The 15,362-nt window shown below is 58.7% G+C and overlaps 1 protein-coding gene across 2 annotated transcripts; it reads right to left on the minus strand.

The window, feature by feature from the left end:
• Positions 1–9,236: 9,236 nt before the first annotated feature.
• MRPL58 (mitochondrial ribosomal protein L58) lies at positions 9,237–11,565 on the minus strand. 2 transcript variants are annotated; one of them, XM_082326527.1, is made up of 6 exons: positions 11,400–11,565; positions 11,031–11,064; positions 10,811–10,870; positions 10,030–10,112; positions 9,758–9,927; positions 9,237–9,471 (listed from the first exon to the last, which is right to left on the minus strand). In XM_082326527.1, the coding sequence occupies exons 1-6, from the start codon at positions 11,559–11,561 to the stop codon at positions 9,387–9,389; spliced, it is 594 nt and encodes a 197-aa protein (XP_082182653.1). In that variant the 5' UTR covers positions 11,562–11,565; the 3' UTR covers positions 9,237–9,386. The 2 variants fall into 2 exon arrangements, with proteins under 2 accessions (XP_082182653.1, XP_082182652.1); XM_082326526.1 differs by having other exon boundaries at positions 11,031–11,067.
• Positions 11,566–15,362: the final 3,797 nt, after the last annotated feature.

Raw genomic sequence — 15,362 nt, forward strand, 5'->3', positions numbered from 1 at the left:
GGTCTGTAAGCACCCTTTGGGGGCTCTGTAAGCACCCTTTTGGGGGGGGCTCCGCACTGTCACCCCGCCATTGGAGGTAGTAGCGAGGAGAGGAAACCTGGGGCTTGAAGAAGGGCTGGTGAGCGCCTCTGGGCTGAGGTTTGTAGCAGCTGAGCTGACGCACAAGACAGCTGGTTTTTCCCCCTGCACCTCCTAAGGAAAGCTCTTGCTCGCTGCCCTCCGCTTCCCACTCCCACCCGGGGCAGGGGCTCGCTGCTGGCTCTGCAGAGCTGCCTCCCCGTCCTTCCCCCCGGCCGAAGGGCCGGCAGCGGTGCCGTCCCTCTGTCAGACCCGCAGCGGGCTGTCCCCTGTCTTACAACAAACGGCTAAGGGTCATCCCATTCCGCGACGCTGCCGGCCTCTGATGCTTCCTCGGCTTTAACTACAGCCCAGATGGGACGTTTCTGGAGACGTTACAGTATTACAGAGCCACAAAGTGCTTTGTATGAACTGTGGTCGCCATTAATCTAAATTACGAGGTTATTGGTTACAGAGAGCTCATGGGAACAACTTTTAACCAAATGAGTTTATCCCATTTCCTACAGTAACAGCAACAGTTTGCACCCATTGTATTTCTGTTAAGCCAGCGGATAAAAATGAAAGGGGAACCTACCGCTCTAAAATGAAGATGGGGGGAGACCAATACGTATCCGTGGGCAGAACGACTTTGGAAATGTTACAGAAATCCTGCGGGTTCCAGGTTGCAAAAGAGTTTTTCCACTCCTGGGGGAAGAAGTTGCAGGAGAGAAATGAGTGTCGGGCTTGGCACCAGCTATCGTGCTGGGCATCACAGGCGAGAAACACCCTTGAGGGACCTACCAGGCTCAACACAAAGTAAAAAGTGACCGTCTGGAGCTTTTCGACCTGGAGAAACAAAAGGGAAGATATTCAGCTGATTTTCTTAGGTACATGCCATGCAGAGCCCAGAAGTTCTCCCCCGTTCTTGCAGTGGACAGGTTGCAGAAACTCAGCTCAGGAGGAGAGCTCAAGGGCCTTGGTCCTACGGCCGCGGAGAAGAGGGAGCACGTGATCCAATGGTTTGAAAAAAAATAGATTATTGTTAACATTTCCATGCCAGTGCCCTGCCACTGCATTGCTCGGTTCAGGCACCCCGCAGTCGCTTCCAGAGCCTGGTACAAAGCGGGCTGTTTGTCCGTGCCTGCCTCTGGACTTTTTCTTGAAGTAGGAGGGAGAAAATACTCCAGATCTTCCAAAAATGCTTTCAAACAGCAGAAAGCTGAAGAAGTGGAAGGGGCTGATTCTCATCCCTGTGGCCTTGCTGGCCCAGCCCCGCCTGGCAGAAGACTCGGACCCCAACCTAGCAATCACCCCGCTTTCTGCTGTGGACTCGGCAGGAGGTTTGGGTCCTTACCACAGAGAGAATGGCCACCAGCATAAAATCCATCTTCACTTCCAGAGGCTCCTTCAAGTTCGTCTTGGGCAGTATGTGTGCGTGCAGCTTGCTGTGAGAGGAAACGTTCAGGTACTCAACCACATCGTAGTAGGTGCAGACGTACCTCGGAGCAGCCCCTGCTAGAAAAAAAGACTCCGCTTGAATCGGAAAAGGATCAAGCAAGATCTCAGCCTGTGAGAGAGAGACGTACCAAAGGAGAAAGGGTATGGAGCTGTGGATGTGGAAAACGGCGTTAACACAGGCGAATCCCTTCTCACATGGATGAGAACAGAATTCCTCCAAGCTTTTCTATCCCGCTTGAACTTACCTGTCCCGAGAGAAAAGGTGAGGATGGCTATAAAAGCTGGCTGCATCCTCTCCTGCTCCCAAATAAGGAGGCAAATGGTACCGCGTGTCTTATGAACAGTTCCAGGGCACGTCATTTGTTATGTAGAAGTTGATTTGATATTTATTAATGAGGGACGGATGTTTTGTAAACAGAAGCTAGACTTCTTATGTATTTATTTGCTTTGGAAGGAAGAATTTGCTAATGGTTTGATGCACTCAGCTGGCTCTTGGGAGCAGCCTTTAGTTGTGGTCAAGGAAAAATAAGGTCATTAAAAAAAAATCCAACAATTTGAGGGCGAGGAAAAGAAAGGGCCTTTCTCTGCAAAGAAAAGGCGAGGAGCCAGAGCCACTCAGAAACAAATCTGGTCTCACTTACAGGGCTGAGAGTCTCCTGCGAGCCCCCTGAAATGGAGGCGGAATCAGCGCCTGTGCAGCGTGAGGGGTGCTGCTGGGGAGGCGGAGGGGAGGCTGCTCTCCTTCGAGCCGGCCCCGTGCCATGGCAGCCCAGCCTGCGGGCTGTTGGAGCCTGTCCCCGTTTCCCAAAGCACTGAACCTGCCACGCACCCACTGACTTTCTGTTTCTACCTCCTTGCTGATCTCCATTGCCCTCGAGGAGCTGCTCCAAGTCCTCGCTGTTAAGATGAAAGACTCGGAGACTTTTTTTTTTTTCACATCTCCGTCTGTCTTTCCCTCAGCCGCCCTCCTCTCCATCACTGCCTGGTTTTTATGCTGTGATTGCAGCGATACCTTCAGGTGCTCGAGGTGATGGTTCCCTTGCAGGGGAGCAGCTCCAATTCATCTGTGCTTGGAAAGTCCCATCCCACTGGGACATCGTAGATGGCACCTTATTACCGTGGCCCCTGGCTGTGTCTGAGGTAGGAGGTGGGAAGCGAATGGATCACGAGACAGGGTTTGACTCAGATGTGAGGGGTGCGGGGAGAAGAGGGGTGACCTCTGTGCTGGGGCTTGAGGGCTGTGTTGGCTGTGGGAGCTTACGCCGGTGGTGACAGTGTCACTGGAGGTGGGACAGCGTTGAGCCCCCCGAGCGGCGACTTGGCCTCCTTTCGTCCGCCCGCAGCTGAGGGGATGGCAGTACACGGGAGCTGCAAATCCATCCAGTTGCTCCGCAGACTTTTGGTACCAAAAGCTGTGCCCTGTCGCAGCAAGGCCCTTGGCTGCGCCGCGCACCCTGCGCGCGTTGCAGCTCGCCGTGGGGGGCGGAGGAGGGGGCAAAGCCGGATCCATGCGGCACCTGGGTGCCAGGTGAGGCGATGGGGTGACTCGGATGCTCCGCGAAAGCCCTCCCTGCCCAGCACCCTGCTTCTCCCCGGCAAAGCACCCGGGCCCTGGCTGCAGCGCTGTCCCCCGGCTCCAGCGCAGCAGTGGCGGCCGGCACGTCCCACCCGTGATTTCCCCACGGCTGCGGCCACGGACGCTCCTTCCCCAGCCGCGTCTGCTGGCATCGCAGCGTGCCCCGGCAGCGGGGACCCCCCCGCCGGTGCCCGGCGGCGCAGCCGGGGTCGGGGGCTCCGGTAGCCCCGGTAGCCCGCGGGGGTGGGGGGAGCGGTGCCGGGGGTTGGCAGCGCCGCCGGGGGGGCTGCCGCACCGGTGACCGCGTGGCCTAATGGATAAGGCGTCTGACTTCGGATCAGAAGATTGAGGGTTCGAGTCCCTTCGTGGTCGGCCCTTTTTTCCCCCACCCCATTTTTAAACCTGCTCCAGCTTTCCCCCTCTCCTCCCTTCTCGCCCCTTCCCTTTATAGGGGGAAAAAGCGAACCCAGGTTTGGCCCCCTGCCCCCGCCGCTCCTGGTACAGCCCAGCTCTGCTTCCCCTTCCTCTGGAGCCCCGGGGTGATTCCCCCCACGGGTTACACGCGTGACCACGTTTGCACCCCACAGCACGAGGTCCCACAGGGGAAAATCTTCCTTCACCCAGCCCCAGTGGCCTAATGGATAAGGCACTGGCCTCCTAAGCCAGGGATTGTGGGTTCGAGTCCCATCTGGGGTGGGCTCCCCTTAATTTTGCCAGTGCCAACCCCATTTTCCCGCTCCTTCTCCCCATTTTAGTGCCGCCGGGCCTCTGGCTGCCACCCGCTGGGTGCTGGCTTTGGCTGCTGGCTGGGAAGATGTTTCCCATCCCCGGCTGCAGATGTCAATGAAGGAGATGAACGCAACGGGAGAACCCAGAAGTGCAAATAAACCAGCGCCGCTGCCCGCGTGTACGCGAGCGCAGCCGCCGGGGACGGAGCTGGCAGAGAGGGAGGCTGGGGTGGGCCACGACGGGCGCTCTGGGGCAGCGACATCCCCGCGGCAGCTCCGGGCTTGCTCCCCGCGCCACCAGCCGCTGTACGCAGGCTGTGCGTGATGCCCTTGGGCGACGTGGTTCTCTGCTGCCGGCCAGCGCTCCCGATTTCGATCTGATGAAAAAGGGAAGCAACGAGGAGCAGCTCCAAACTGCCCCAGGCTTCGGTGCAAAGGCGGGGGCTCCATCCACGCCGGTGGTGGGTCCCACGTGCCGAGCGCTCACATGAGGCCGCTCCTGAGGGAACAACGGCCGGCTTTTGCCTTGGGAGAGGTTAATGAAAGGATGGGTTTGGGGGAGGTGTTAACGAAAGGATGGGTTTTGGGGAGGTGTTAATGAAAGGATGGGTTTTGGAGGGGAGAGCGCATCCATCACTGGCTCTGCCCCATCCGCCTGGAGCACGGGCACCTTCCAAGGTGTCCCAGAAGGTGCAAAAGCAGAGCAGGTAAAGCTGTTTTTTCAGCCTCGTCTGGGCAGAGCTGGGTCTGTGCTGGGTCATTTCCCCCGCTCCGGGTGCTCCCTGTATCATCCGCTGCACAAAGCTGACGGGTGCCGGGGGATGGCCCCCTTGCCCCTGGCACGGGACCGGCTCTAACGGGAGGGAAGCTTTACTCCTCCGCCAGAAACCGCATCCCCGTGAGGGGCTGGCGGTGGGGGGCCGCGCCGTTCGGCTCTGCCGCCCTGGGACCAGAGTCCTCCCCGGGACAACGCCCTCTCAGGTTCCATCAAAAAGCCGCTTGGAGGGTCTTTTCCTGCAGAGTTAATGGGTTTTAAAAGGCAGCTGCGGTCAGGGTGATATCACACCAGTAAAACCTAAAGTGAAGCTTCTTTCTAAGTAATTTTTCTAAGTAAGTTTCTTTGTCAGTAATTTTGTTTAAGGTGTGGGAGGAAATGACTCTGCTGCCTGGGATGCAGCAAACCTGCTGAAGCCCCCGGCAGCCCCAGGCAGGTCCCGGCGCCGCTCAGCAGCCCTGCCCGCTTTGGGGGCTGGGAGAAGGGGCCAAAGGGGTGTCTCCAGGCCGGTATCACCTGGGACCAGTTGACTTCCACCCCTTTGGGTGACCACCTTCAGGGCTGCAGTTGAAAGCATGGTGAGAGCATGTTTTTTGCATCCTTCTTACAAGTTGGGATAGCATCAGGTGGCTCTTGGGGGTTTTTGTTGCAGGAACAAGATGATCACTTGGCTTCCTTCGGGCTTTTCTTTGCATCTCCTGGAGACGCTGTACCCACGGTCCCGCCGGGATGCCCTGGTGGCAGCGTCGCGAGGGGCTGGGCTGGTTCGCTGTGTGGTCCGAGGGGTTTCCATCAGCGACGGCCTCGCTCGGGCGGCACCAGGCTTTGTTCCCGCTGTTCCTCTCCTCTCCTGCCCCTGGAGCACTAAGTCCCAGGCAGCAGAAGGCTGAACCTGTGCTGCTCCTCATGAGCAGGAGCGTCTTTGCTGGCTGGTGGGTGGCAACCAGGGTGCAGAGAGGGAAAAAACCAGCCCCAGGGAGAAATGCCGTGGTGACGCGAGGCTTTCTCAGGGCTGCGAATCCCCCGGTGCTGGGCGAGAGCCGGCAACCACTGCCAGCAGCAAGGAGCCCTGCCTGCACCCTGGGGTGAGACCCCGGGACCGAGGGACACTCAGCCATGGGGGGGCTCGGACCCTTGCCCCGCTCTGCAGTCAGGCGCCGGACCCGCCTGGCCGTGCCGTCCCCACCACGCATCTGGTGCGGTGCTGCCCGCCCGCAGCCCCGTCGCGCCGGCCTCTCCCCCTCCGACACCGCCGGGGTTTGCACCCTGCACCCCCCGTCCCCCCCACGCCTTGGCGAGCGCCCGGGGCGGCCGGGGGGGGATGGAGCTGGGGCAGCCGCTGCGTGCTCCGGTTCAGCTGCTGGCTGCTGCCGCCCGCCGTACTGGGAAGCTTTGCACACCCGTGGGGCACGAGCGCGCCTCTTGTGCAGCCCTGCCTCTCCAGCACGTGTCTGCACAGCTTTCCTTTGACAGCCGCATTGGAAAAGACGCGTGGGCTGAAGCTGAGCTGAACGTACCCCAGGAACCACCATGTCCCCAAAGCCTCCCGTGGCCGCGGAAGAGGTTAAGATACCTTCCTGCCGTGTGTCCGGCTTTAGGAAACTCTTTTTTAGGATTAGATGAGAAACGCAGGTTTTGGGGAGAAGCAAAGCTGCACCGGGAGGCGCACGCAGGAGGTGTTACTGATAACGAACAGGATAACTCGATAACTTAACCAGGCCTGCGGTGGTTCTCGTTGCGTCACGGCGCTATGCTGTAGCGGTGCTACGTTACAGAGGGTGCCCGTCACCGGCGGCTCATTGACGCTGCGCCCACCACACCGAGGGCTGTCACGGGAAAGGACGAGCTGTCGCCAGGGTCCCGGCTGTCCCAGTCCTTCCGTCACCAGCAGTGCCCGACCCTGGGAGGCAAACGCGCCTTCCCTCCTGCTTAGGGCTCATCCCGGCCTCGGCTGGACGGGACGGTCTTGGCTTTGCCTTTCCGTGGGGCCGTGGTGGGGAAGGCCTGGGCTCGCGTACCCCCGGCAGCTGGATGGGGAGGTCTGGGGGGGTCTGCGATGACCTCCTGGCATGTGGGGTCCCGTGGGGGTGGGGACCCCTCGCCCGCTCACCCCCATCGCCAGCGTTGGGCCGGGAGGGACGGCAGCGATCCCCGGCGGGGTGGGAGCGTGGGCGATGCACGGGGGGTGGCAGGGACCCCCCGGGACCCCCCCGCTGTGGGTCACCGTCCCGGGAGCACCGTTATGGGGGACCACGTGGCCTAATGGATAAGGCGTCTGACTTCGGATCAGAAGATTGAGGGTTCGAGTCCCTCCGTGGTTGTTTTAAAGCCACGATCGTTTAATTTCCCCGTGCTGCGTGGGGGGACGGCGATTGGCACCCGTGGGGTGGGAGCAGCCCCGGGGACCCGCGGGGCAGAGCTCCCGGGAAGGTGCCCGCAGCCGGGGGCACTCCTGGGGCGGGATCTGCCCCGGGGATCTCCCGGCCGGGGCGTTCGTGCCCCCGGGGCTGTGCCGCAGCGCAGGGCGCCCTGTCCCGGGGCGGGGGAGGCCAACCGGAGCCCGGCACCGGGCGGGGGCTGAGCCCCAGCTGGGCCCGGTTCCCGGGGGGAGATAAAAGGGCGGGGGCGGCCGGGGCTGAGCCTTTTCACGGCTGCAGGGAGGCCCGGTGAGCTGGGGCGAGGCGCGGGGGTCTGTGTGTGGAAGGGGGGGGTCCCCACATCGCCCCACTGCTGCAAGGAGCCGGGATGGGGGGGGAAAAAAGGCAGCTCCCACCCCAGGTGGGACTCGAACCCACAGTCCCTGGCTTAGGAGGCCAGTGCCTTATCCATTAGGCCACTGGGGCCGCGCAAGGGCCGCCCCCCCTTCCCTGCCCCGCGCCCCCCCGCGCTGTTTCCGCGGGGTGCGGAGCAAACGGGGCCGGGGGGGGCGGGGGGGGGCGGCTCTATTGCACCCGACCGCGGGGATGGGCAGCGGCACCTCCCGCCCCGCCGCCGCGGAGAGCGGCGTGAGGCCGTGCGAGCGGGGCTGGGCCCGCGCAGGGGTCTCCGCCCCCCCCCCCCCCCCGGGGATTTTGGGGGGTGTTCGGCCCCGGGGGGGTCCTCCATGGGCTGTGCGGGACCCCCCGTTCCCGCCCGCTCCCCTCTGGCCAGCAGAGAGTTAAGTTACGGCCCCAAAAAGCCGGGTGCAGAGAGCCCCAGTGGCCTAATGGATAAGGCACTGGCCTCCTAAGCCAGGGATTGTGGGTTCGAGTCCCATCTGGGGTGACTCTTTTCTGCTGCGGGGCGCCCCGGTTGGCGGGGCTCCCTGCTGCGGGGGGGGGCGCCGCACCCCCGGGCACCCCCGGCTCCGGCCGCCCCACAGGCGAAAGGGGAAAAGCAGGCAGCAGCGGGGACCCAGCTTTTAATGCACGGGCGTCGTGCGCGGGCTCCGCTCGGCCAAATTTTGCAAATCGCGGGCCCGGGGAGGGAGGCCTGAGCCGCGGGGGGCTCGGCGGTGAGGTCCCCCGGGCACGGAGCTCTCGGCTGGGGCTGCTGCTCTCCCGGTTGATGTTCGTGGGATGGCTTCTGGGTCAGAAATGCGTCTGGAGCAGCGACACCCCGCTTGCTTGCCAGGGCACGGAGCTGCAGACGGCTTTGCCGTGCCAGGCGGCTGCCAGCCGCCCCTCTCCCACGCAGAGAAGCTTTAGGCAGGAGAAAATGGCGTTATCGTTGCTCCGCTTGCTGGGCAGGGCGCGCACGGCGGTGGAGGGCCCGGGAGGGATGTCGGGGAGCGCTCCCGCACCCCCAGGCAGCCTCTTCGGGGGGATGCGAGCTGCTTTTGGAGACGTGAATGCTGGGCTGCGTAAGGGCAGAACTCAAAAGCTCCCCTTCCCCAGAGGCCCGGGCACGGGCCGTGGTGCGAGCGCCCCGTGCACCTCGCCGCACCCCAAGCCCAGTTACGCTCCAGGGCCCAGCGCTTTCCCCGCTGATTTGGTTCTTGCCTAAAACAGAACGGCCTCTCCTCACCCCAGGTGGGACTCGAACCCACAATCCCTGACTTAGAAGGCCAGTGCCTTATCCATTAGGCCACTGGGGCCCCACAAAAAGGGGAAAAAAGTGTAATTTCCGTAGCTTTGAGACCCCCCAGTAAACTGGTGGTGGTGAAATCCACGTTAAACCACAGAACGTAATCCTGTTTAAACAGGGCCCGCTAACGAGGGACTCGTGAAGCCTGTGAGAGCCGAGTTTGAGGTTTTCGGTGTTCCACCTCAAGGGCCAGAAGCCTCCTGCGCTTACGGGGCGGCTCCCGAGCAGGGAGCGACTGCCTCCCGCCAAATTCCCGCCATTGATTTGCGTTAGTTCAACAAAATGGCGTGCGCTTTTTTCTGGTTAGGAAAAAAAATCAACTAAAATGGAAGGAAAGTGCTTAAAATGGTGAATACTCTATTTGCGACTTAGTGGTTAGACTGCTTTTACTCTTCCCTCTCCCCAAAACTCTACTGCTGCTTATGTGTTCAGCAGCAGAGGGTGCTCTCGCAGAGCAGCGGCCTGGATGAAGGGGGCACAATAAAAACAAGTAGCTGACAAAACCGTGAATTTTTAGTTTCTCTCAAACACAAACAATAATTTTTCTGCAAAATGACTGACGGGCTGTCACAGTGTATCATCAGGTTCAAAAGGAGATGTTAAGTATTTTTATTTACACGTTTACACCATTTTTATTCAAGATAGGTCACTGAGTTTAGCATCGTTTCCAGCTGCCAACGCCATTTCTTTAAAGACAGTACGCCAAGGACTCCGATCGCTGCTGGTCTCAGTCAAAGTCTGCCTTCCTGCTCTGTTTTATATTTGAGTGTATCTTTTTCTGCCGTAGTCGTTCACGGTTCATTTTTTCCACCCTAAAACAAAAAGAAAAGATCCTTTAGCGTACAAAGAAAACATTCAAATATTCAACTTTGAGCATAATTATAGATTTGATGAGCCAAGAAATGTCCACAGACAGAAAAACCAGTCCCCGTTCCTGGGATGCTGCCCAGGAAAGCAGTTAAGATCTAACGGACCTGTGATTTCCTTTTTTTTTTAAAAAGGAAATCCTAACGAGTATGAAGAAGGTGGTTCAAAGAGGCTGCAAACTAAATCATGGAACACGATAATCGGAAATAAAGGCCACTTCAATAAAGATACCTCTCTATGAGTTTCTGCGTAGTCTCCTTAGACACCACCTTGGGCTTCTCCGTCGCCTCCGTGACCATGGCTCTGATTTTTTCTAAACAAATCGCCAGATTCCTCATTTGGTAGCGACTCTCCTCAGAGTTCACAATCAGCTCACCAGCTCGGTTTATCTTATTCCTGTGCTAAAGAAGGGAAACCAGGATGCGATCACTGAAACCTCATTAGATTTGTCACGGTCTGTCTGCAAGCGTGAGGTGTAAACCGTGGCGGGGGGGGGTAGTTACCATCGATGCCATTTTTTGTCTCGCAGCTTCTGGAATCCAGTCTGCCGACGCCAGGTGGAACCGAACTTCTGCCTTGGTGTTCACTGGGAGGAAAAACAGGATCTTTTTTTCAATGTACTGGCTCGCCTTCCTAAGTTTTATGAGAGAATTCAGTCTGTTCACTGCTGGCTTTGAACACAGGATGATTCCAGTATTAATTTCCTGAAAGCTCACGATTTTTTTCTCGCTATATTTTTCCATACCACTCTCTAAGACACACTCTAAATTTTTATGGAGACTCTGTCACGGCATTTGCCTTTCTAGACATTACAAGATTTACTGCTATTGCCAGTCGCTAACTACCTTATTTTTAATAAAAAACAGGAAGGCTTTTCAGTTTATTTGAATTAAGCTGAGAATTTATTGCACTGTGAAGTTTCAGAATCCAGTCGGTTGGCTGTACGTTTAATGAAAGCAGATTAGAGAGAAGCGGTGTGACGTGTGGCAGCAGGACGAGTGTTTCTAGGAGAATCCCACACGGTACCGCTGGTCTCGAGCATTGTGAAGCCTTAGAAGTTGTGTTTAAAACGTAGGGTAATGATAATGAGAAATTAACATTGGGCAGCACAGAGATGCTCGATTTCAAGCTCCCGGTATTTCACCATAAAGCATAAAGAAGCAAGTTGGCAGTGATAGGTTGACGGTTGGACTCGATGATCTTAAGGGTCTTTTCCAACCTTGACGATTCTCTGATAAGTCGAAGATTAGGGGTTTTTTTTTCCCTTCCAAGTCTCCTCCTCACCTTTGTTAACGTGCTGCCCGCCGGGGCCGCTGCTCCGGCAGTAGGACACGGTCAGGCGAGCTGGAAGGGAAGAGCGGCAGCGGCTGACCGGGGGCGGCAGGGAGCGGGGATGCTGCGGGTCCAGCCCAGCTCCGGAGCGCGGAGCTTGAGCGCGGGGCCCGGCCCGGGCAGAGCCCGCCCAGCACCGCCCGGGGCCCGGGGCCGCGGCGGGGGGACTCACCCAGGGGGATGTCGAGGGCGGCCGGCTGCGTCTCCTGCTGGAAAAGACAACGGGGGGCCCGCGTTAGGCGCCGGGGCCGCCAGGGCCCCGCCATCGCCGCTCCGCGCCCGGCCCCGGCCCCGCTCGCCACGGGGCGACGGCCCTGGGGCTGCCTGGCCCCGCCCACCCACGATAACCCCGCCCCTTCCGCTAAACCCCGCCCACCCACTTCTCAACCCAATCGTGCTAAGCCACGCCCACTCACACTGGCACCGCCCCTTGCGAGAACCCCGCCCTCCCGCTCCATGTCAATCAACTCCCCAACCCCGCCCCACACTAAGCCCCGCCCACCGGTCGCCTTCCTTCCTTCCCCCCCCCCGCCCCACGCACCGGGGCGCTGGCGGCGGCGGCGCCGTCCTGCCGCGGCGGGTACAGCTTGTCCAGGCTGTAGGCGCTCCGGTACTCGGTGCCGGCGGCGGCCCGCTGCGAGAACCGGGCGGCGAGAAGCCCCAGCCGCGGCCGGCGCAGGCCCCGCAGCGTGTGCGCCGCCATCTTGGCTCCCGCGGTGCGCCTCCGCCACGGCGTCCCCACGGAAACGGCGGCTGCGCGCCGCGTTCCGGGGCGGGGCCTGCGGGGGCAGCGGTTTTGGGGGGGGGGGGTGTGGGGGCCGGAGGGGTTTGGATATATGGGATATATATGGGGGGTGTGGGGTCTGTGGGGTGTACGTGTGGTGTACGGGGATGCGTGGGGTCTGTGGGGTGTGTGATGTCCGTGAGGTCTGCGGTGGGGGGGAGGTCTATGGGGTCTGTGGGGGGGGTGTAGAGGGTCAGTGGGGGTCTGTGGGGGTCTGTGGGGCACTGTGTGTGGGGTGTAGGGGGTCTGTGGGGGTCTATGGGGTCTGTGAGGCACCGTGTGTGGGGTGTAGGGGGTCTGTGAGGGTCTATGGGGTCTGTGGGGGACCGTGTGGGGGGTGTAGGGGGTCTGTGGGGGTCTATGGGGTCTGTGGGGCACCGTGTGTGGGGTGTAGGGGGTCTGTGGGGGTCTAGGGGGTCTGTGGGGCACCGCGTGTGGAGTATAGGGGGTCTATGTGGGTCTGTGTGGGCGTGTAGAGGGTCAGTGGGGGTCTATGGGGTCTGTGGGGCACTGGGGGGGGTGTAGGGGGTCTTTGGGGGTCTAGGGGGTCTGTGGGGCACTGTGTGTGGAGTATAGGGGGTCTGTGGGGCACCATGGGGGGGAAGTGGGAGGTCTGGGGGGAGGTTATGGGGTCTGTGGGGTGCTGAGTGGGTGATGTGGGGCATCTGGGGGGTCTGTGGGGTCCGTGGGGCACCGTGGGGGGATGTGGGAGGTCTGGGGGGGGTTATGGGGTCTGTGGGGTGCTGAGTGGTTGATGTGGGGCATCTGGGGGGTCTATGGGGTCTGGGGGGCACCGTGGGGGGGATGTGGGAGGTCTGGGGGGAGGTTATGGGGTCTGTGGGGTGCTGAGTGGGGGATGTGGGGCATCTGGGGGGTCTATGGGGTCTGTGGGGCACCATGGGGGGGATGTGGGAGGTCTGGGGGGGGTTATGGGGTCTGTGGGGTGCTGAGTGGGTGATGTGGGGCATCTGGGCTGTCTATGGGGTCTGTGGGGCACCATGGGGGGGATGTGGGAGGTCTGGGGGGGGTTATGGGGTCTGTGGGGTGCTGAGTGGTTGATGTGGGGCATCTGGGGGGTCTGTGGGGTCCGTGGGCGCTGAGGCAGGCCCTGCTGTGGCAGGTGGTGGGATGGCTGGGGACAAGGGTGCTGGGGCGAGGTGGCGGTCGGGTGGCCCGGTGCGCCCCGGGGTGGGGCCCGGTGCCTGGGGCCGGTTTGGGCAGCTCGTTTCCAGCTCCTCACGGCGCAGGCAGCGGTGGGGGACAGCGTGCGCCCGCCTGCACCCCGCGCCCACGTGAGCTGAGCGGCTGATGGCCGGGCATAAAAGTGAAAATACACCCAGTGTTTTTTATTTACTGTCTAGTTTCTGCACCTGGGATGCTTCAGCTTTCAGATTTTTATCTGCTCAAGAGTGCTAAAAAGGTTTTTTTATATATATGTGTGTATATGTAATTTTTTAATGAAGACTGATACGGCAGCACATATATGTTTCCAGGTCTGTAAGAGAGATGCCGAGGTGGAAGGGGAGCGCAGGGGAGTGAAGAACTTGTGGAAATCCTTCAGCTCTTGCTCCTGCTGGAGCTGTCGCGGTGGCTTGACAAGAAGGGTGCGCCTTCGAGAGGGGCAGGATCGCTATTTCTGGCAGCAGGAAGACGCCCAGGCAGGGATGGGGCTGTCATTAGCTCTGGTGTTTTGACAGGAGCTGAGGAGTTTTTGTTTAAAACTGTGGGTGAAGTCAAAACGGGTGTTTCGAAGCTGATAGAAAGACAGCGTGCGATTGGGGATCCGAGCTGGGTCCCTTCTGGATCATCAGCGCAAAATCAGGAAAGTCGGTCCTCAGGAAAGGAGCAGGTCCCGAACGTGGACGGTCGGTCTGCCCTGACTGGTGCTGAGCAGCGCTCGGGGGCCAAGGAGGGCTCTGTGCTTTGTTTTAATTGAATCTCTGTGTCCTGGGGTTCTTCTGCTCTGCTTCCCCTGTCCAAACTCGGCTGAAAACAGAACGTTTTAAGGAAAAAACCCCAGAACTGTCAGAGACAAACCATGCCATCTGGTGACCTTAATTTCTAACAGGGAACAGGTAAACGTTTGTGATTTGTAGCCAGAGGGATGGGTAAAATATCCAAAGCAGGATGATTCATTTTACCAACTGTTGTCAAACGTGTCGGCATTGTTATTGTGCTGGTGACACACGCCAAGGACGGTGTCATCGTACAGCGCACAGCGGGGCTGGGAAAGGGGCTTGGAGGTCACGCGGGTGAAGCCAGACCCATCGAAAAGGAGGTTTCTGTGGCTTGCTCCCTTCCCACGCCGCGCTGGCTGCTGCAGGCACCCAAAGAGCCTCGGCGAAAGGCAGAATGACCTCCGCTTGGGTGGCTGGAGACAGCTCTCCCTGGCAGGCAGGACTTGGGGTGAGCAGGTCTTCCTTTGGCGTGACCCAAGGAGAGCCAAGCTTTTGACGTTTAAGCTGGAGACGTGAGTTGCCTCAGCGCCGATGCTGGCGTAGAAAGCGAGCTCGCCCCATTTGGTGGTGGTGGTCGCTGGTCAGCGGGAGCTGTGAGGAGCCATCCCTGAGACGTGGCGCAAAAGCTGATGTGTCCAAGGAGCCGGTTGCTCCTCGTGTGAGTGAGGGCAGAAGGGAGGAGCGAGTCGGGACTTTGAGGGACCTTCCCGAAGGTCTCAGCTCCCGTAAGAGAGGGACGGCTGCTGAATCAGGAAATCTCCTTCCCCGGGAGAGTTTGAGCTCTGTAAAACCCTTGAATTTGTGCTTCAAGCGGTCCATCCCTATTCCCAATGATGGGTGCTTTTCTGAAGGTTGTTCAAACTGGTGGTAAAGTAAGAACCAGACCCGATCTGATGGAAATGCACTTGTCTAAATGTCGTCTTTGAAATTCAGCATAAAACTGAATTCTTGCCAAGCTGTGCCCTTACTGATCTTAATGGAGCGAGCTGAACGGGGTCATTGGTTTTGCCAAATTCTGAAATTAAGCATTATTTCCTATTACAGCGTACTTTTTCTCATCCATTTTAATTGCATGCAGCATTTTTTTCTGTCCTGAATCATGGGCTTTGCTATTAAATAGCCGCTGCTCTCTATCAGACCGGTTTCTGTGGTGACCGGTGCGGTTGGTTGGTACTCTCTTCTTACCTCGTAATGGGGTTGTGTAGTTTTCCTTGGAGTTTTCAAAGCAATTTGAAAAGTTTAGCTAGAAGGTGGGATAAAAGGCCAGAAGATGCTTATTTTTTCCTCCTTTGATCGCTGAAAGCCTCACTTAAGAAAAAAATCAAGTGACTCTGACTCACACAGTCATCAGGACGTATATATATATATATATGGCCACTAATATTTTTGGATGCAGAAGAAATGCCCTCAGCACTTTGCTGAACAAACTGCTGATGTACAGCAGCTGCTCCTTTGTTAAGCCAGATACTCGCATCGTGTTACTTGCATCAGTCATTTTTGGATGTGTGGCTTTCAAGAAAGACCAAAACATAAATAGCATTTGAATTGCAAGCTTAGAAATTGTGCGGTTTTGCAGAGACTTCAGAGCTGACAAAAGACGGGGTTTTATCGTGCGGCAAATGTTAGTAGTCCAAGTGCATAAAATGTATGTTATATAAATAATGCAGCAGCGTAGTTCGGCACATTCTCTCTGCTTTCTGCACAGAGGCCTGAAGCATTTTCTTGACCCAAATCGTACATGAAAATCAAAGAAATAACTCTT

Source organism: Platalea leucorodia (assembly GCF_965183815.1).
Source record: "Platalea leucorodia genome assembly, chromosome: 14".
Lineage (NCBI taxonomy): Eukaryota > Metazoa > Chordata > Aves > Pelecaniformes > Threskiornithidae > Platalea > Platalea leucorodia.

Excerpts from the sequence above, each read along its gene's own strand:
- MRPL58 (XM_082326526.1), bottom strand. The coding sequence starts at position 11,561 with ATGGCGGCGCACACGCTGCGGGGCCTGCGCCGGCCGCGGCTGGGGCTT. Across the intron at positions 11,068-11,399 it reads CCGCCGCCGCCAGCGCCCCG|CAGGAGACGCAGCCGGCCGC; the intron begins GTGCGTGGGGCG and ends TGTCTTTTCCAG. Across the intron at positions 10,871-11,030 it reads CGCCCTCGACATCCCCCTGG|CTCGCCTGACCGTGTCCTAC; the intron begins GTGAGTCCCCCC and ends CTTCCCTTCCAG.